Source organism: Sceloporus occidentalis, unplaced genomic scaffold, assembly GCF_023333645.1.
Source record: "Sceloporus occidentalis isolate IW3139 unplaced genomic scaffold, rSceOcc1.0.p SCAF_10, whole genome shotgun sequence".
Classification (NCBI taxonomy): domain Eukaryota; kingdom Metazoa; phylum Chordata; class Lepidosauria; order Squamata; family Phrynosomatidae; genus Sceloporus; species Sceloporus occidentalis.
In genome coordinates, this window is record NW_028316990.1 from 10,603,344 (window position 1) to 10,625,000 (window position 21,657).

Below are 21,657 nucleotides of genomic sequence, written 5' to 3' on the forward strand. Positions count from 1 at the left end.
GTTTTCTCCCATTTTTGCAGTGGAGGCAATGGGAGATTTGGGGGGGTTAATCTTATGGAATATTTTATTTTCCTTTTTCTGGGATCTCGGAAATTATTTTCCAGATAAAGTTCTACTTGCTCTAAATGCACCTTGTGAAGAATTTAATGTAAGATGTCCTCTTAGAGAATGATGATAACTCCTGTGCACTGTGTGGACCTGGACCTCAAGGGTGGGGGGCTGCCTGGAGCAGAGAGGGTTGGACTCCATCCTTTTGCCAGCGGTGCCAGGCAGAAGCCCCTCCGTGTCCATCACTTGCCCTACAAGGTCCTGTGCTCCTTGTTGGGGGTCCTTCTGCCGATCCCAGTCCAGCCAGGAACCCAGCCATTATGTGTGCAAGCAGACCTCCAAGAGGGGTTCCTTCCCAGGGACAACCTCTTCAGGGCTGGGGTCCCATGGAGCCCAAGGACGTCTGTATGGACCCAGCCTCCTCTTCTCCTCTGGGCAGGGCTCCCGGAAAGGAGGCTGCTCCCATCCTAGTCAGAGCTGGGCAGCCTGGTTGGTGTTTCCTGGGAGCAGGTGAAGCCTCTGCTTTGGCCCTGCTGCTCCATGCTTCTCTGAGGGCAGGCGCACGTGGGCACACTCCGGCCTCTGGGCTGGCCACAACCCCCGGGTGGCTTTGCCGCCTAACCTCAGCCCGGCCAGCCAGATTTCCCTGAGGTGGCCTTTGGCTTCCTCTCCTGGGCTGCAGCCCACTTATTGTGACTGAGCTGCCCACCAAAAGAAGCCCCTCTGGGCATTCTGGGGAGGGGGCAAGGGCACAGTAGGGTCCAGTCCATCTGTCCGTCCGGGGGGGGGGGGGTGTTCCCTCTGTGTTTCAAAGAAGCAGCCTGTGTACAATTAAAACTTGTTTCTGGTAAACTCCATTCCAGGAAGATGAGCTTTTAACAAAAGGCTTTTGACAGCTGCGGGGTATTTCAATTTTTTTTAATGCCGAATGAAAAATCAATACATTTTTCTGGGTTATACATATTCAGAACAGGCTGGATATTTCCATTATAATGGAAAATGGGTGTCTGTGCCCATCTCGCCTGTCAGAGCTGCACCATCGCATTTTCCAAGCCACTGCTAAATATTTCAAACCCGATTTGATTGTGGTCCATGACAGCTAATGTTTCTCCACTCTTGAGTCTGCTGGAGTCGGGGGGGGGGGGTTCAGTGTGGGAGGGAAACGCACTCCTCGGCCCCCTCCCCTGCCCTTCCCCCCTCCACCGCCCCCAAAAACCTTTAGAGAGGGATTTGCTTGAGGGTTGTCGTTTTGTTAAGGGATAATGCGCCTGCCCCAGACCCACATCCCTGGGGGAGCAAGCGGGGCACCTCTTCCTTGACTGGACTTGGACCAGTGCTCACCAGTGCTGCCCAGTCTGGCCACCCTGCTTGCCCCATCTGGGGTGGTGACCACAGATCGAACCTCTTCTCTCTCAAGGACTTTCAATGGGCAAGGACAGCATTGGTCCAGCCATGGACCAACTCCAGTGTGTGTGTTTGTGTACCTTGTTCTACAAAGGATGGGCTGCAGTGATTCTGTGTGTGTGTGTGCAAACGAGTCTCAGAGTAGCCCATTTGGATGGGACCTGAGGGTCTTCTCAGCTCCACTCCAGGAGTCATGGCTGTCAATCTGGCCTTTAATCCATTTCAAAGAGCTACCCCACCCCCCGCAATTGTCAATGGTGTTGGTGGTATAAAGACAGATGGTGCAACTGCTTACGAATGTCCTATTTTGCTTCCTCTGAACCAGACAGTTTGCTGGAAGCCATATATTATTTCCACATGCTTCGGAGGGAATCCCAGACAGGCTGTGGTCAGTCGCAGCCCAGCCAGCGGCCATCCTGGCCATGGAGAGAGCGACGCCTCCAGGGGGCCACTGGGACTTCAGGCAGCCTCCTGCCCAGCTGACCCCAAAGGGTTCGGTCATCACAGCCGCCTTCCCCCCACCCCCTTCCCTTGAAGAGCGAGAGGGCCTTTTTCGGTGCCTCCCAGAAGGAGTCTGGAGCAGGAAAACTCACTAGCTCCACTCCTCTCCCAGCCCACGTGTCCCCCATCAAAACTCAGTCACTTGGTTAAAGTGAAAAGAAACAGGTTTACTTACAAAATCATGTGTATGAAGAGATACACAGGTCTAGCTTCATGTTGCAAGAAATCAAGGTAGAAAAGGTAGTCTGCATGCATCTTAGGAAAGATGCTCCCTCAGCATGCATGCATCAGCTCCGGACAAAGGCAAAGGAAGATAGTAGTGGTGATTCTTCTTCAGGGACAAAAGGTGAGGTGTGCTCACTTTTAGTAAACAGGAAAGGAGGGGGGGTTGTTAGTAAGCAATAAACTATCATAGACATGCATTACTAGAAGGTCTCAGCATGCGAAGTTGCTATATCCCAACAGGGTTTCCTTCCGGCCAAGAGAGCCACCTCTGAGCAGTGGCTGAAGGGGCAGCTGGCCAAAGGCTCTTTTGCCCTGACCAACTGCATGGCCCCCAGCTCTGCCTTCATGCACTTTGTCCCTCAGGTGCAGAATGCAATTTCCCACTCCTAGAAGGAGTTACCTTGGAGGCCATCCAGTCCAGTCGGTGCTTAATGTTGGATCTGCTGAACTGCCCCCAGGACTGCCGGTCAGACAGCTCAAACCACCGGGCAGTTTCTCCTCACCTTCAGCCAAATCCCTGCGCCTCTGCTGTCCCTTCCCACTCGCCAGTTCTCATCTGGACAAGAGAGAAGGATCTCTGGGTCAGATTGCAGCCACTCGGCCTGATCTGCCTCATAAGACTGTTGTGAGGACAAGATAAGCAGACAATATGTGCTGCTCTGAATTCCTTGCAGTAAGGCAGAATAAACAGAAATGCCTAATTGTTTTGTTGTTGTTGTTGCATTTTATTAACATTTTATTCTTATATGCCTTCAAAAGTAGTGTTCAAGGCAGCTAACATCACACCAGGTACCACACCAGGTAGTACCAATGGAGGCCCTTTGGGTCCCCGTCCAAAATGCTGTCACCCCTTCAGTTGGCTGGACAGAGCAAGCAGAAAGGTCAATGTTAGAAGTGTGGGAAGTACAAAGGTTCCCTGATTCATATCTGGTGGACATGCCCAAAGGTAAAACAATATTGGAAAATAATTCAAGAAACTATTGAAGAGATTATCCAAACAAAATTAGAAAGTAAACCCAAAATTTTCCTATTAGGGATGTTTGAAAAAAAGTGAGAAGAGAAATTTGGGGAAATTCTAGTTTACGTGTAAATGGCTCGGTTGGCTTATGCCAAATATTGGAAAGGAGAACATACCCCCTCAATAATGGATTGGATCTGGAAAGTATATGATTAGTTAGAAATGGATAAATTAACTTATTTACTTAAATGTGACTCTTTAGGAAAATTTGAAGAAGAGTGGAACCCCGTATTGAGATTTCTCGATAAGTTTTGGACTCAAAAGACCATTATAAAATATGGTTAAAACTGTGATGATTTAGCTTCATGATATGTGACGATTTCATGTGATTTTTAGGAAGTATAGAAACACAGAAAGATTACTCTTGCTCCGATTTCTCTTTGCTTGTTTTCTTTTTCTTAAGCTAGAAACAGCAATTGACTCTAGAGGTGTCTGTGAACTTATAGATATATAGTTAGCTTTGCTCAGAGTAAAATGGTAACAGATAAGAGACCAAAAATACAAAGTCGGGTGAAATTATTTAATTGAATATACAAATAGAAAAATGTGTAAATTTTACTTTTCAACCGTTCCTTTTTTATAAAGTTAAGATGGGATGTTTTTTACAGAAATTAGTAAAATGTGTATATAAAACAAGAGTTAATGCACAGATAAGCTGAGGGAAATTGCCCAGGACCACAGGTTTCAGAAGTCTTTATTTTAATCTTTTTTTTCTTGTAGGTAATGTATTTCTTATACTTACTGTGATAGTTTTAATTGTGTCTGATAAGATTGTGTCTATGTATGTTATATTTAATGTATGTAATGTGTCATTTTCTTTTTTCTCTATATGTAAAAGGTATTAAATTATCTAATAAAGAATTTAAAACAAAATGCTGTCACCCCTTCAGTTGGCTGGACAGAGCAAGCAGAAAGAAGGGTGAGGCCCATACTGCCTGCTGCCTCTTTCTTGATTGCAATGAGCTGACCAGTTGACACATAACACACCTTGCTTCCTGGCAAAGAATGTGAGCTTGGTGCTTTCCCATTCACCATTGGGTGCCTGGTTTCGTTCTATGTTTGGAAGCCCAAAAGAGTGTGGGTGCCTCTTCTAGATGGTGAAAGGGACAATGCCACTTCATATTCCTTGCTGGGAAGAATCTGAGCAGAGAGTCACCCAGTCGCCTGCAAGTATGTAGAAGGGAAAGGGTTGCTGCCCTTGGATGCCTGGTTTCCCACCCTCTGAATGACGAGTGGCAAGGACGCCATATCCCTCCCAGAACCTGTGACCCAGGGATGCTTCAGAGGCTCCTTGAGGGTTGTCACACTCAGCCTTTCTGGTGCATGATGTGGTTTTCTTACAATGGTTCTTCCCTCTCTGGCCCAGCCACCATTACAAAAGACTCTTTCCCAGTAGCAACTCATTCATGTCTGAGCTCAAGAGAAAAGGCCCGCCTGCTGAGGAGGGATTTTCGGGGCCGGACTCAGTAAGTCTTGCAGCGGTGGGCTTTGGATCTTGCTTACCTTGACCTTTGTCGTCTTACCTTTCAGAGGAGTTAATCGAAGATGGCGAAGGACCCAGTGAGGCAGCCGCGGACCCTGAAGAGCCTGCGAAAGACCCTGAGAGCGCACTGGAAAAGGACCAGCTCAAATGGACAGGTCAGTGGGAGGAGGCCCCGAGCGTCCACATGGATGCCTCACTCAATATCATCTCCAATTGCTCTGCTTTTTGTGTTTCCTCACCAGTCTGGTGTTTGACAGCAGCTTAGGAAGTCAGGGGCATGTAAAGTGAACTTAGGTTTGTTTGTTTAAACCAAATTTGGTTTTAGCCAAATGGATTTTGTGAGAAAATGCAAAACCCAGAGGGAATTCTTAAACCAGCCTTGCTTGCATGTTTCTGTAGACTTCAGGCAGAAGCTCACCTACTAAAAACTGGCAGAAGGCAGCCAGGACATGATACAAGGACAGGGGCTTTGGGGTGGGATTGGCACCTGGGGTCTGACCGCAGAAGAGTCTGAGGCTGCTGAGTCAAGACTTAAGGCCTGCCTGGCCTGCCGGACATCCCATGTCCAGGCAGAAGGGTGTGAGGAAGCATCAGGCTGCTGTTTGCCCAATGGCTGGCAAACAGAGGCAGGCTGGCCCCCAACCCACCTCACCCCAGTCCTGGAAGGGGCATCTGACTACGCCTGTCCTCCCACCAAATGTGGGAAGTGTAGCCTTTGCAATGCCTGCTTTATCAGACACTTGTTGTGGGTTCCTCTGAGGTCTAGCATTTATGCAAGGACCCAAAACAAGAGACTGGATTTCTTTCTCTATCAGAAAGAAAGAACAAGGAAAAATAATTTTGCTTTATGTCTTAACAAGGAGATAGCAAGCTATGAAATTATGCTTCCTCCATTAGAAATAGGGATTGCAGTTGTGGATTTCCTTGTTTTCCAGGAGGTGGGAAGGAGCAGATTTCTTTTAAAAAATTAAGTTAAAGCGTTTGTGAATTGGATATGGCTTTGAGGCACAAAACCAGCAACCTATTTTTAACGAAAGCCAGCGTGGCGCTGAAGCGTTTTGTGTGTTGGGTGCACTGGAACTCAGCACCTTGAGCGTTGCGGCCAGATGAGCAAAGCTGGTTGTATCAGAGCAGCCCAGAGAGCTTTTCAACGTTCCCTGTTTTCAGAGGCTGGCGGGGCTCCCCTTATGCAGCAATCAGTGCAGCAGAGCATCTGTAATTTGCACCCATGGCAGACTGCTATTAAGGAAGGTATTAATGGGCTGCCAAGGGCTGGGAAATTGTTGCAGAAAAGTGTGTTTATGGAGTGCAGAGCTGGCAGGCATGATTGCAATTGGGTTTGACATGTTTAACATAAATGGCTGCTGCACAGCTCTTGCCCTTTATGAATAATTCCTACAGCCCCACTATATTTCTAATTACAGACAGAGAAGTGGGGGGGGGGGGTCAGCACACCCCAGAGCAGAGCAGCCCCAATGTCCCGCCCTGGCTCCCTCCCTGGCCTGGCCGCCTGCTGCCCCATACATCCCAGGCTCCATTGAGCCTCTCCTCCAGTGGGGCCAAGAGGCAAGAGAGACCCGGACCAGGAAAGGGACAGCCGAAGCTTTAGGGGCCCTTAGTGCCTGCAGGGCAGGAGCGCTGGAGGGAAGGGGGGCCCACGGGGTGTCGGACCCCTCGTTTGGGGGCTGCTTGCAGTAGGTACTGCGCCTGAGCCCTTAAAATGCACATCCCCCCTGTGGTCGGTACAAAGCACGTTTTGGTATTTCATACCAAAAGGAGCCACATATTCTAAAACCCTCATCAGTATGAAGTTCTGTGAACTTACAGACTGAATGCATGATTTACTGGCATTGTTGCTCAAGGTACTTCTTCTGTTCTGCCCCTGGCAATGGGTCACTGGGAAACAAAAATGGACAAAATGTCCAGACTGTTCTTGGGGCTGGAAAACTTGGCTAAAAGGAGGATTCAAGCAGGGAGAGGGGAACGCAGGAAAGGCCCACCCAGTGCCCAGCCAGGGCCCATGGTTTGCTGCCAGAGGGCCACGGACATTGGGCCACTTTATGCCAGCCGCCTGACCAGCAGCTTTACCCTTGGAGGGCAGAGAAGGGCCTCCCGTGTTGGAGGGCTGGGGTCTTGGACTTCCTGGTGAGAGCCAGCTTCACAGAGTCCAGCTGTAAATTTCTGGGCCAGTGGCAAGTTGGTTTACGGCACGCAGAGAAACGAGACCCCAGCTTACGGAAAGTAGCATGAATTAATAATCATTTAATTGGCTTCTCCATTATGCTGCTGGGTAGTAGATGGACGTTTATAGATGAAGGGGCTGTCAGTGGTGCTTGAGCTAAAAGAAGCTGATGGCTGGGGAGGGGGAGCCATCTCTGGCCAGGCAGACCTGCCCCCGGCCCCCCGCTGCTGAAGCCCCAGGACCGCCTGAGTTTCAGATGTTCTTTCAGTCTTTTGTTCTGGGTGGCTTTCATTCCTGAATGGTGAGCTACAGAGGAGGTGGCAGGCTGTGCTTCTAGCTGCTTTCCCATTCTGTTCTCACAGAAGCTGAGAAATAGAGTGTTTTGTAATCTTCTATCTGCTCCTTGAAGACGGAAGTCAAACAATCCAGTCCCATGGAGGACCCCCTTTGCTAGGGCCATGTGTCCAAGCTCCTTACCACATTGGTGCTCTCTCGCTCTCGCCTTTCTTCTCTGAAGGCAATGGCAACACTTAAGGTTTCCACACCTGTCTGTTTAGTCTATCAGGCGTTTAAGATACATTTTGGTTTTTAAGCTTTTTTGCTGGAGCCAAAGCAGGTGGCTTCCACTAGAGGAAGATCAGACCTGAATAAACTGGGACTGAACTGTATGTGCCAGCACCATTCTCAGCTCTGCCTTTTCTGTCCATGCAACTGCAGTCATAGAATCATAGAATCGTAGAGTTGGAAGAGACCACTAGGGCCATCCAGTCCAACCCCCTGCCATGCAGGAAATCCAATTCAAAGCATCCCTGACAGATGGCCATCCAGCCTCTGTTTAAAGACCTCCAAGGAAGGAGACTCTATCACCCTCCGAGGGAGTGCAGTCCTTTCTCTTTCCACCGCCTGGCCCCTCTTCCAGCGCTTTTGCGGATGCTGCCCTTGCCTTTTGTTAGTTACTGATCTTTGTGTCCCATCCTCTCAAAAACAGGTTTTGCTTTGGCTTTTATGAGAATTTGCCCTGGTTTTCTTGCTTATCGCACCCCCAGAGGGGACATGAGCCTCCCCTCCCTGTGCCTCCATCCCGGTTCTCATCAGCTGAGTACCTTCCCCAAGGAGATTGAAAACATGGGCAAAATCTACACCTTCACCTTCTCCTCTCATTCCTCTCTGTTCCTGATCCAAGGCTGTTCCAGGGGGAAAGGCCCAGTGCCCCTTGATGCCTTGCTAAGCCACCCTCTTCAAAGATAGTGACTATTACTTTTGATTAGGCTGTTGATGGGGAACAGGACAAAATGCCTGGGGAATGGTGGAAGGGGACTTGTGGCCGGCCAGCTGACCAGCTGACCAGCTGCTCTCTGCACACAGAGGACAGATGGACAGAAGGGCTGGAGAGGGCACCTTGGCAAAGGTCTTCTTCTCAGGCTGAGCTCATCTTCCCCCCTCTTTTGTGATTTTTTCAACCAACTTCCTTCTCTGAAACTGCTTTGCATCTTCAGGGGAGTGAGCAAAGGTTGGGGAGAAGCAAGCAAGGAGCGTTAAACCACCTAGTTAATCGGCAGCCGATCCATCATGTTAAATATCCAGCTGTCATATATTACCTTTCAAGTGAAAATGAATAACTCCCATTAAGGGTGAAATGGGTTTGAAGTCGATTCGAGACAGATTAAAGTACTGTTCTGAATGTGTGCATTTGTCAGGGCTGTGCGTAATAGGCTTGTCCTTGTAGTTTTTAAATAATAGATGCCCTGCAAATTTATGTGCTCCAAGGTACATAGTTCAGAGGTTATGTGGTGGGCATTCTGAGAAGAGGATCACCTTCCTGGAACATGCTCTGCCTTTTGTTCAGCCTTTCTTGGGTTTCCGTGGGTTGGGGTCAAGCATTCATATATATGTGTGCATGTGTGTTTGAGAGAGAGGGCACTCACATATCCCTGTTCCTTAGCATCAGTGACCCTCTTTATCTCTGCATTGAAATCACAGTAGGAGTCCTGGTGCAAAGTGAGCTGGATAGGTCTGAGTGTCTGTGGGGTGCGGGATGAGAAGAAATGCCTTGCAAGGCTTTCACACAGAGAGAGGGGTTGCCATGTTCTTCTCGTTTTTGGCCTGGATTGAGCTCCAGTCTTTCTGGATATTTTTGGTCATGTTCCCCACCTGGGCTCCTTCTCCAGAGTGGTCCCAGAGGCACTCATTGACCCCAGCCTTATCCCAGCATGAGGCCTGGGGGGAGTTTGGAGCCAATTTGGTAGACCCTTCAGAGCAGTCCCAAGAGTGGAGCTGTGCAGTGTCTGGTTGGACCCTCAGTGCTAGATCCCATTCATTGTTTGCTGAAGGCTGGATGTGCTGCTACATGGAGAGAAGGTGGTTCCTTGGACTGGGACAAACCAAGGCACAATGGTGCTTTGTGAAATATGTCTCTTCCGTTTTAGGAGCACGGCCCTTTGCAGGTGGTGGTTTCTAGTTGCAGGAATGATCTAGAGACAGGGCAACATATTTGGGCTTCTTGTGGCCCCACTTTATTTGGAGCTTCCACTCCATTTTGCCTTCTCAGATTGCCCTCCTTCTCTCTCACTCCTTGCCTAACCTTGACGTTATGGAGCCAAGCAGGTGTGTTATACGCAGTGGCATTGCCAAGAGTAAACAAAGCCAATTCAGAGAGAGGGTGGGATGGATTGAGTCTGTGAATGTCTTTCTTCCCCAAAAGCTGTTCCAGACCCAGTGTGTGCATTCACATAGTTGTCTTTTGCCCTTTCTGCAGCACAAGCGACGCAGGCTGAGAAGGAGCTGACAGAGGCCCCGGCATCTTCCAAACACATTCCATTTCCAAGGAGCTCTGAGTCTCCTGTTACCAAATGGCCCAAAATAACAGACGAGACAAAACTGGAGCAGGTGAGACGCTGTTCCGCAAAGACTACATCTGCCTACCCCTTTACACAATATATCTCACGTTCAAGCTGCATCAAGACTGCCTAAGGGTTGAAAAGGGTAGCCTCTTCCGAGAGGAGCCAGGTGGACATGGGGAGTGGGCCGGAGGATGTCCCCGTCCGACCTTCTGTGCATTTCACCCCACCAAAATGCATGCTCTCTCTTTGCCCTCCAGATGTATCAGTGCCCATACTGCAAGTACTGCAACACAGACGTGAACCGGCTGAGGGTGCATGCCATGACGCAGCACTCCATCCAGCCCATGCTTCGGTGCCCGCTCTGCCAGGACATGCTCAGCAACAAAATCCACCTGCAGCTGCACCTCACCCACCTGCACAGTGTGTCCCCTGACTGCGTTGAGAAGCTCATTTTAACGGTGAGAGACTAGGCTGCCTTCAGTGGCCCAGTGGGCGGGCGGGCAGGTAGGCGAGCGAGTGAGCGAGCGAGCGTTTGGGGGAGAATGCATGGCATGCATGGCCACTGCTAGAGATGTCAGTCATTGCCCACGTCCCACACCGTCCTCTGGAGGCAAGCAGAAACCAGACGCTGCTCATGTGCGCAATGGGCCAAACCTGGACAGAGAGGCTGTGGCCTGTGCTGGTCACCTGGAAGGTAGGAATGCTGGCCCTTGGGCCTTCCTTGCTCAGTGGGAGTCACACAGGGAGGGCAGGAAGGAGGGAGGCAAGTCCCCTCTGGGCAAGTCGACTGGGCTACGACCCTGGCGGGCTAGGCAGCCATTCCCCAGGCCCTCTGCTGTTCTGGCCCACTCTGTCCTCCTCTGTCCCTCCTTCCTTCCTTCCTTCCTTCCTTCCTTCCTTCCTTCCTTCCTTCTTTCCTTCCTTCCTTTCTGGCTCCTTGGTTGAGGCTGGGGGCTGCTTCTGTGGGTGCCTCTTCTTCCTCCCCCCGAAGCCTCCCCACAGCCCTCTGCTGTCGTTCAGCCGCTGACACTCTTGGCCCCCTCGCCTCCCCACCGTCTCCCACCCGGCCTCGGCCCCCATTTCGGATGAAGGTAATGAAAATAATCGGCCTTCATTAATTCTGAGCCTTGTGAGATGGTAGCCATTTGGAGCCGTGTTTGCCAATTAGGTGGTCTAAATTAGAAGTGACCTTGGTATAGTGCCTTTGCTTTGCCTCTCTGAGCCTAATGAAGCTTTTCTCTCCAGCTTGACACACGTGCGCACACACACGCGCACACACACACACTCCTCCTCCTCTTCCTCCTCTAACTCGCCTGCTGCTCAGTCAGTGGGTCTGCCTTTGTAATGGAAATTGCCTCCTTTGTCTGGTTCTGGAACCTCATCTTGCCAGACTCCTGTCACCCTCCCCAGCCCCAGCATGGACAACCAGCTGAGATGTTAATGCTGTCTCTCCTCAGATTCTTGCGCAGATTTCATTTTGGTCCAATTAGACTTCAGCCTTGGAGGGAGGAGGGCAGCCGGGGGGGGCAGGAGAGGGGTGAGCAGAGGGGTGCCGCCCGTGACCCATGAAAGGGGAAGGGCCCAGGGGCCCAGGAGAGCAGTTTCAGGGAGGGTGAGTGCCAGCATCCTTCCAAAGGGATGAGGAGGAGAGGGGCGCACTCTCTCGCCATAACACTCTGGGACAGCCCAGGAGTTTCAGCTGCTCTGTCGGCCATTGTGCCTCTGCTGCCCAAATGCCCTCCTGTTGGTGAGATGGCCGCAGCTTGGATGACTTGCCCCCCTTTCCGACCCCCGGTGCGTGGCTGCCACTCTCGTGGCCGCTGGGCCTTGCTGGGAGTGGGCCCCGGAAGAGCAGCCCTGACAGACCCCCGTTTGAGCCCCTGGCTTGTTAAGCATGGCCTCTTGAGGTCCTCCCTTCCTCAGTGCCCCTTGGTACCCCTCTGCCCTCCAGCCTCATAAGAGCCTAGCCAGCAGAGGAAGGATGGGTAAGCTAAGACACACCGAAAGAAGGCAGGAAGGCTGGTTTGCAGCCGCAGATTGAGATGCAGAGAAGCACGTGAGGTTGATGATTATATTTCAGGGAGAGTTAATTGACGGAAGGTGAAGGCAGACAAAGAATCGCTGCTTACTGCCTTCTTGAATCCCAATCAGGAATTATGATTAAAGACGCGGCAAGACAACAGACGGCTGATGAATTGCGCTCCCTTGCTCTCTTTTTAGGTTTGCCGTCATTCACACTTGATTGACTTCAACCTTTCAAGTGCAAAAGCCTCTCTTCCATTATTATTCGTAGCCATCTGAGTTTTTCTAATTAAAGTGTATGAAAACAATTACTGATCCATCGTACGGAGTCTCTTAGTTTGGATGGCTACCCTCCTGGATTCCTGCAGAAAGAGGGTGCTTTGCTGTAATAATGTGCACCTTAAGATTGGATCAAATTTGCTGCCCTGCTCCACTGGCCTCTCTCTTTCTCTTTCTCTGGAATTATTTGCATCACTTTTGAGACCTGGCTTCTTCCAATGATAGTACCAGGAGTGCCATTGGGCTTTCTTCCTTCCATCCCTGTCTGTCCACCCTTCTTTCTGCCTCTCTTCCTGGACTCTTTCTCCTTTGGTCTGCCTTCTCTGGGCAGGACAAGGCGGCCAGAGGGAGCTGGGAAGGCCTCTCTGGTCCATCTCCATCCAGAGAATGGGGCTTTCTCCTTTGTGAATGTCCTCTGCAGGGTGTGAACCACACTCCATGGGAAAACCTCTTGCAGATCTCTGGGCTTACTTGCCATCCGCTTCTCCTGTTGTTGTTGTTGTTGGGTGTTGGCCTATGTGAAGTGCCCACTGGTGTTGCTGGCCAGTTCCCCTTCACCCAGATGCATGTACGGACCCTTAGTGGTTGACCATGCAACAGAAGTGGCTGCCTGTGTGGCAGAAGAGATAGATCCTCCAGACTCATTTCAGTCTGGCTTGAGGTCTGGTAAAGGGACAGAGATGGCTTGCTTCTCTTTGTGGACAACCTTGGCCGAGATGTTGAGAGGGAGACTGGGTTCCTGTTGGTTCTGCTGGACCTCTCACGGACTTTAGATACGGTTGGCCTTGGTGTCCTGGGCAGCCTCCATGGGATGGGACTCAGGGAGGGCATTTTCCAGTGACTCTGGTTTTTCTGGAGGCTGGGTGGGGCAGGGAAATGGCCGTCCAGTGCTGTGGCCATTGGCCTGGGACGTCCATCAGGATGCTCTCTCTCTCTGTCTTGCCCTCTGCGCTATTTCACACACATCGGAGAAGAGGCTGCCCACAGTTTTACAGTTTATGCTGTTGCCAGCAGTCAAGTGGTCAGTCCCCTTTTGGCTTCCCCAGGGACATTGCCGCCTGTGAGGAAAAAGAGGGCCTCCCTTGAGGCACCATGGCTGATAACTCTGAATAGATGCACCTTCCATGTATTTGTTTAAAACTTCTGAAAAGGTCCTGTAAACCCGCTTCCACCACAGTCTCTCACACTTATTAATCTCATCAGCTTTGTGTTCATTCTTTAGAGAAATACTTTCTTCTGTCTGCTCTGTAACCTATTGGCAATCAATGTCAGTGGATGGCCTAGATTTCTTGCCTTTTAAGAAAAATCCCCTCTCTCTGACCTTCTCCCCTGCCACACTTCTTCCACTTCTGTAATCACACATACTTTGCCCCAAGAACTGAAATGCCTCAAGGCTTTTAGCCCTTCCTTGTGGTGAACGTGCTCCAGCCTCTTGACCATTTGGTTTGCCCTTGTCTGGTTTTTCAAGTCTTCTGAGCCTGCCAGGTCCTTACTTTAAACTGTGGCCACAGCCTAGAGCTGCTTAGCAGCATCCTCTTCCTTCCAGAAACCTTTCCTAATAATTCCTGAGCATTAATTTCTTTTTTCACTGCTTAACAAACGGGGCTCTTGTTTTAATGAGCTTTCCTCTTGCAGCAAAATGGCTGGATATGTGGCATATCAGACATGGCCACCTGCTCTAGAGGACCTGTGCCTGCATACATTCGCTGCCACTTTAGCTCACAGGGTGGGCAGGCGGGCGCTGAGTGATGCTGCCAGGGACTGCTTTGCACAGCTGGGGCTAGAGGCGGGTGCCATGGACCCCTGCAGAAGGAGCCCCCTTCCCTTGGGAAGTGGCCACCGCTGTTCCTGCTGTGGGAGGCTGGTGCTTTCTCTCTCTTTCTCTCTCCTCTCATTCAAAGGCTGCTGACCAGCCCCCATAGGTCTGTGCAGCCACCCACATTTCTGCCTGTCTCTGGCTCCCTTTTATCATCTGTGGTGTGTGCCTGGATGGTTCCTTTTATTCTCTTTAGCCATAACAAAAGTCAGAGTCTGGAGGATTTCCTAGACGTTGACCTTCTGATCTTTGCTATCAGAGGACACTGCTTGTTCTTGGAGCTTGGGAGTGAGAATGAGCGAGTGAGCATGGACATGTGCATGGAGGCCGCTATTTCTCCAGCCTGCCTTCCTCCCTCTCAGCCCCTGACTGCCCTCTTTCTTACAGGTTCTCTCCTTTCCCCCCTTCCTTTCTTTCTCTGGCTCCTTCTTTATGGTGACAAGTCACTGTGAACAGAGTGCTCCAGCCTTTCGTAGTTCAAGACCATGGTGTTCCTTCCGAGATGCGGTTTAATTGAAACCTTCCTTGTGGTCTCTGCTACTTAAAGTGGGCCTTTCAACTTACATACTTAATTGGTTGCACATAGAGAGTGTGCCACTAATTATGTCCAGAACATAATAGCAGAAACATTTCTGGCAGCTTTGAGCTTTGTGTAATAAATGACAGTCTCTGAAAGGAACCGAAGCTTGGCACCTCAGGCATTTGGATGGTGCTAAAAAGTTCTCTGTGTCCAAAGTTATTGAGAGGGTTTTTGTTTGTCTCCTTCTGGGTATCCACAGGTGACAACTCCAGAGGTCATGATGCCCAGCAGTATGTTCATCCCGGCTGCAACGCCAGATCAAGATGGGAATGCCAGCACGGATGAGGCTGCCAAGCTATCTGGTCAGTCACTTGAAGAGGGGTCTTGGAGGCAAACCTTCCCATCCCATCCCCATCCCAGAAGGGTCTCTTGGCATGTTTGGACTAGTCTCTGCTGCATCTTGGGACTCACAACACTGGGATGTTGGGGGAGAAGGATGCTTTAGCACCAGAGCCCACAAGGCACAGCTAGTGAATCCACCTGCTCTGTGGCTACATGCAAATACTGTTCCCATAACACCTACTGAGAGCCAGTGTGGCGTGATGGTTTGAATGCTGGGCTAGAACTCTGGGAGCCCTAGAAACCCCAGTGGGTGCCCTTGGGCCAGCCACACTCTCTCAGCCTTTGTAGAAGGCAATGGCAAGCCTCCTGTCATAAGTCAACTGGAAGGCATATCACAACAGGGTCCTCTACAGTTGTGTAGAGAGGCTCATAGCTGGCCCGAGGCTGTTGAACCATAGCAGGGGGCTTGGGCTGCAAAATGGTGGCCCTCATGTTCTGCTGGTCAGGCATTGTGTGGAAGAACATGCAAAAAGGTGTTCCTTCTCTTCCAGCGAACCCACCTGCTGTCTGGGGCAGTTTCTGCATTTGGTTCAGAGTGCTGGACAGCAAGGCTTCCTTGTTGATGTTCCCAGGCCTCCTGTGATCTTCCTCTCCAGGAACAGAACAGATATTCACTGTTATTTGTTTCTGACTGCTGGGAAGTCCTGTAAAGAAGAGTAACGCAGAAGCAGAAGTTCAGTTTTCACTCAGTATTAACACATCTTGAAGAGTTCCAGGAAATTATTCTGCAAAGAAATATATGTGGGAAATTTGTACAAAACCACATTTTTGCACAGAATTTATTTCCCCAGAAATATATTTTCTTTTGTGTAAAATTTAAATAAAAGCAAAAGCCAGTTATGTTTCTGGAAATTGGTTATATTGTGGGAAGGGGGACTTTTGGTTTTTTCACAAAAACCCAGCAACATTTTCCATAAAAAGCCTGCATGTATTTTTTGCACAAAATAATTTCCTCAAATACTTTGGGCTATACAAATGCCAGGTGAAAACTGCACAAAAATATGTATTTTTCATGGAGACAACTGACAAAAATATTAATAGAACCAAATAGCAATATGGTTCATCAGATTGGGAAGCCCTGAATGCCGAAGGGGAGAAACAGGGCATCCTTCCTCCTGGTGAGAGCTGGCTGGGGAGGTGAGGTGCCAGTCCTGTGGCCAGATGTTTGTCAGAGGTATGGTTGAGAAAAGGCCACTGAGGGTGAAAGCCCAGTTCCAGATGACAGCAAACACGAGATTCTGATGACAGTGCCTCTAGGTGCCTCACTGACTCTCCTCTGTTTCTCTCCCACAGAGACCTCCGAGGAACTGGGGAAAGGCTTGCTGCTGCCGCCGCCACCACCTTCTGAACAGCTGGAGCAATTGGGAGAAGCAAAGCCACCAGACCAGCCCTCCGCCAGAGAAGACGCGGGCTTTCTCTGCTGGAAAAAGGGCTGCAGCCAGGCATTCAAAAGCTCCACTTCCCTCCAGGCCCATTTCAATGAAGCACACACCAAGCGGCCCCAGCTGCCTGTCTCCGACCGGCACGTCTATAAGTACCGCTGCAACCAGTGCAGCCTGGCCTTCAAAACCATAGAGAAGCTCCAGCTGCACTCCCAGTACCATGTCATCCGTGCCGCCACCATGTGCTGTCTTTGCCAGCGCAGCTTTCGCACTTTCCAGGCCCTCAAGAAGCACCTTGAGACCAGCCACCTGGAGCTGAGTGAAGGGGACATCCAGCAGCTGTACAGTGGGCTCTTGGTCAACGGAGACCTCCTGGCCATGGGCGATCCGTCACTGGCCGAAGAACACACCCTGCTTGGTGACGAGGACAGAGAGGAGGAGAGCGACCCAGAGGACAAGCAGAGCCCCACTGGGAGTGATGCTGGCTCTGTGCAGGAGGACTCTGGCTCAGAGCCAAAACGGGCTCTCCCCTTCCGGAAGGGGCCAAACTTCACCCTGGAGAAATTCTTGGACCCGTCCCGCCCATACAAGTGCACCGTCTGCAAAGAATCCTTCACCCAGAAAAACATCCTTCTGGTCCACTACAACTCTGTCTCCCACCTGCACAAGCTGAAACGAGCCCTCCAGGAGTCCAGCACCGGCCACCCGGAGCCCACCAGCAGTCCCGACAACAAGCCCTTCAAGTGCAGCACCTGCAGTGTGGCCTATAGCCAGAGCTCCACCCTGGAGATCCACATGCGCTCTGTCCTCCACCAGACCAAAGCGCGAGCGGCCAAGCTGGAAGCAGTGGGGGGAGGCCCCACACCTGCAGCTGCTAGAGGCAGTTGTGGCAGCAGCGGCAGTGGCGTCCCCCTGGCCTCCTCCACACCCAGCCCAGTGACCACAAGCTCCGCATCCACCATCCCTGCTGTTGCCCCAACTTCTTTCACCACGACCTGCACAAGCAGCACCAGTGCAGCCCCTGTCCCAAGCCTGCTTGGCCAGATCTCATGTGACAGCACAGGGATCCCTCTGCTCAGCACCCCTCTCAGTGCCAGCACCACCTCTGTGGCCACTTCTGGCTCATCGACGGAGCCCAAAGAGACCAACCGGAAGAAACTGGCCGACATGATTGCATCCCGGCAGCAGCAGCAGCAGCAAGTGCACACCTTGGCGCAGGCCCAGGCCCACGTTCAGGCACAGCTCCAGCAAGAACTGCAGCAGCAGGCTGCCCTTCTGCAGTCCCAGCTCTTCAACCCAACCCTTTTGCCCCACTTCCCAATGACCACTGAGACCCTCCTCCAGCTCCAGCAGCAGCAGCAGCAGCAGCAGCAGCTCCTGTTCCCCTTCTATATTCCAAGTGCAGAGTTCCAGCTGAACACAGATGTGAGTTTGCCTGTGACCAGTGGGACCCTCACACTGACCGGGACCGGGCCCAACCTGCTGGATGACTTGAAGGTGCAGCTGCCCCAGCCCAGCCACACACAGATGCTGCTGCAGCATCAACAGCAGCAGCAGCAGCAGCAGCATCCCCCTCCGCAACCTCACTGCATCCTCCAGCAGAGCCAGCACCTGGAGAAGAAGAGCAAAGCCCTTGGGAAGGAAAAGGAGGGGCAGAGGGAAAGTGGAGAGAGGGGGGATTGCAGCCCCGCCACAAAGGAGCTTCCCCCCAACACCTGCCTGAAGCCCAAAGACAAGCCGGAGGCAGCGGCAACGGCAAGCACAGTGGCAATGGTGGGCCCGTCAGAACCTTCCCTGCTTCCTCCCCGCATTGCATCAGATGCACGTGGGAATGCCACAAAGGCCTTGCTGGAGAATTTTGGGTTTGAGCTGGTCATCCAGTACAACGAGAACAAGCAGAAGGTGCAGAAGAAGGCAGGGAAGACAGAACAGGGAGACAGCTTAGAGAAGCTGGAATGTGACTCCTGTGGCAAGTTCTTCTCCAACATCCTCATCCTGAAGAGCCACCAAGAGCATGTCCACCAGCATTACTTCCCTTTCAAGCAGCTGGAGAGGTTTGCCAAGCAGTACCGGGAGCAATACGACCAGCTCTATCCGCTGCGGCCACAGACACCAGAGCCACCGCCACCACCGCCGCCGCCGCCGCCACCCCCACCGCTGCCTGCCGCACCCCCCCAGCAGCCCTCCACGCCCACCATCCCAGTTTCAGCTCCACCCATCACCTCTCCCACCATTGCACCAGCGCAGCCGTCCCTGCCCCTCACTCAGCTTTCCATGCCCATGGAGCTGCCTATCTTCTCCCCACTGATGATGCAGACCATGCCTCTGCAGACCCTGCCACCACAGCTGGGTCCTGTTGACTCTTTGCCTGCAGACCTGGCCCAGCTGTACCAGCACCAGCTCAACCCGGGCCTCTTGCAGCAGCAGCAGCAACAACAACAGAACAAGAGGCCCCGGACGCGCATTACTGATGACCAGCTCCGGGTCTTGAGGCAGTACTTCGACATCAACAATTCTCCAAGTGAGGAGCAGATCAAGGAGATGGCGGATAAGTCTGGCCTGCCCCAGAAGGTGATCAAGCACTGGTTTCGGAACACTCTCTTCAAAGAACGCCAGCGCAACAAGGACTCCCCGTATAACTTCAGCAACCCTCCCATCACCAGCCTGGAGGACCTGAAGGTAGATTCGCGGCCTCCCTCCCCAGAACCTCAAAAGCATGAGTACTGGGGGAGCAAGAGGTCCTCTCGCACCCGTTTCACGGACTACCAGCTTCGGGTTTTGCAGGACTTCTTTGATGCCAACGCCTACCCGAAGGACGATGAATTCGAGCAGCTCTCTAACCTGCTCAACCTGCCTACCCGGGTGATTGTGGTGTGGTTTCAGAATGCGCGGCAGAAGGCCCGGAAGAATTACGAGAATCAGGGAGACGGGAAAGATGGGGAGAGGCGGGAGCTGACCAATGACAGGTATATCCGAACAAGCAACCTGAATTACCAGTGCAAGAAGTGCAGCCTCATCTTCCAGCGCATTTTCGACCTGATCAAGCATCAGAAGAAGCTGTGCTATAAGGATGAGGATGAAGAAGGCCAGGAGGACAGCCAGAATGAGGACTCTATGGATGCTGCAGAACTCCTGACACCCACCAGCTCTTCATGCAGCACCCCAATGCCTTCCCAGGCCTACAGCACCCCCACACCTTCCGGCAATGCTGCCTGCTCCTCCTCTTCCTCTTCTTCTTCCTCCACTTCCTCCTCCTCCTCCTCCTTGGCCTTCCTCCCACAGGTCACCCCTGAGGCTGATGAAGACTCTGCCACGTACAACTCCCAAGCAGAAGCAGCAGATGAGAAACCAAAGCAACCTGAACCTCCAAGTACACAGCAAAACCAAACTCCAGAGAAGCAAACGCAACCAAAGCAGGAGGTGCAGCAGCAAGACCAAGTAGGGCCCAAGTCTGGCTCGGTGCACCCAAAGGCTTCCCCACCCACCTTGCAGCAGCCAGCCCAGCCTCCTCACTGCATCCTGCCCCAGTCCAGCCCCACCCCGCCACAGCTCTCCCACCTGCCCCCCAAGCCTCTGCACACTTCCACTCCCCAGCAGCTGGCCAACCTGCCTCCTCAGCTCATCCCTTACCAGTGTGACCAGTGCAAGCTGGCCTTCCCTTCCTTCGAGCATTGGCAAGAGCACCAGCAGCTCCACTTCTTGAGTGCCCAGAACCAGTTCATCCACCCCCAGTTCCTGGACAGGACACTTGAGATGCCCTTCATGCTCTTTGACCCCAGCAACCCCCTCCTGGCCAGCCAGCTGCTCTCTGGGACCCTTCCCCAGCTGCCTTTGAGCTCTGCCACGTCGCCCTCCACGCCCAGCTCCACCGTCAGCACCCTGAAGAGAAAGCTGGAGGAGAAGGCCAGCGCCAGCCCTGGGGAAAATGACAGCAGCACCGGCGGGGAGGAGCCCCAGAGGGACAAGCGTCTCCGGACCACGATCACCCCTGAGCAGCTGGAGGTCCTCTACCAGAAGTACCTGCTTGACTCCAACCCCACTCGGAAGATGCTGGACCACATCGCTCATGAGGTGGGCTTGAAGAAGCGCGTGGTGCAGGTCTGGTTCCAGAACACCCGGGCCCGGGAACGGAAGGGCCAGTTCAGGGCAGTGGGCCCTGCCCAGGCTCACCGGCGGTGCCCCTTCTGCCGGGCACTCTTCAAAGCCAAAACAGCCCTGGAAGCGCACATCCGCTCCCGGCACTGGCACGAAGCCAAGCGGGCTGGGTACAATTTGACCTTGTCTGCCATGCTCTTAGATTGCGATGGAGGGCTCCAGGTGAAGGGAGACCTCTTTGACGGGGCTGGCTTTTCCCACCTGCCAATTCCTGGTGGCAGCAGTGATTGCCAAGGCATCCCCCTCTCCCCCATGGGCAAGTCCCTGGAGCTCTCCCCTCGGGCCCTGCTGAGCCCGTCCTCCATCAAGGTTGAAGGGATGGAGGACTTTGAGAACCCCTCCATGTCCTCCGTCCACCTGAGCTTTGACCCAGGCAAGCTGGACAACGATGACTGCTCCTCCGTCAACACAGCCATCACAGACACCACCACGGGCGATGAGGGCAATGCAGACAATGACAGCACCAACGGGTTTTCCACAGAAGCCAAATGCGGATCGGGGCCGAGTGAAGGTCTGACCAAGGCCGCCATGATCGCCATGTCAGAGTATGAGGACAGGCTGTCTTCTGGCCTTGTCAGCCCAGCGCCCAGCTACTATAGCAAGGAATACGACAATGAAGGGATCGTGGACTACAGCGAGACCTCCAGCCTGGCAGACCCCTGTTCGCCCAGCCCTGGCACGAGCGGCTCGGCTAGTAAGTCTGGAGAGAGCGGGGATCGGCCGGGGCAGAAGCGCTTCCGCACGCAGATGACAAATCTCCAGCTGAAGCTGCTAAAGTCTTGCTTCAATGACTACCGGACACCCACCATGCTGGAGTGCGAGGTCCTGGGCAACGACATTGGGCTGCCCAAGAGAGTCGTTCAGGTTTGGTTCCAAAACGCTCGTGCCAAGGAAAAGAAGGCCAAGCTCAGCATGGCCAAGCACTTCGGCATTAACCAGGCGAGTTACGAGGGACCCAAAACGGAATGCACTTTGTGTGGCATCAAGTACAGCGCCCGCCTGTCTGTGCGGGACCACATCTTCTCTCAGCAGCACATTTCAAAAGTGAAGGACACCATTGGTAGCCAGCTGGACAAAGAGAAAGAGTACTTTGACCCGGCTACGGTCCGGCAGCTGATGGCGCAGCAGGAGCTGGACCGGATCAAGAAGGCCAATGAAGTCCTCGGCCTGGCGACACAGCAGCAAGGCCTGTTTGACAGCCCCCCTCTTCAGACGCTGAACCTCTCAGCCACCTACCCAGCGACGCTTCAGGGCATCCCGCCTGTCCTTCTGCCCGGCCTCAACAGCCCCTCCTTGCCCAGCTTCACTCCCTCAAACACAGGTGAGTTGCTCCCCTTCCTCCTTCCTGACCTTCAGAAAACCCAGGGCAGAGGGGGGCCT

The 21,657-nt window shown here is 52.4% G+C and overlaps 1 protein-coding gene across 1 annotated transcript in view; it reads left to right on the plus strand.

Moving 5' to 3' along the window:
• ZFHX3 (zinc finger homeobox 3) overlaps positions 1-21,657 on the plus strand; it is a 231,408-nt gene that overhangs the window by 203,285 nt on the left and 6,466 nt on the right. Inside the window, exons 7-11 of the mRNA XM_089540250.1 lie at positions 4,727-4,834; positions 9,617-9,747; positions 9,959-10,159; positions 14,598-14,700; positions 16,034-21,598. Coding sequence (XP_089396376.1) covers positions 4,727-4,834; positions 9,617-9,747; positions 9,959-10,159; positions 14,598-14,700; positions 16,034-21,598 — 6,108 coding nt within the window. The remainder of the gene's footprint in view (positions 1-4,726; positions 4,835-9,616; positions 9,748-9,958; positions 10,160-14,597; positions 14,701-16,033; positions 21,599-21,657) is intronic.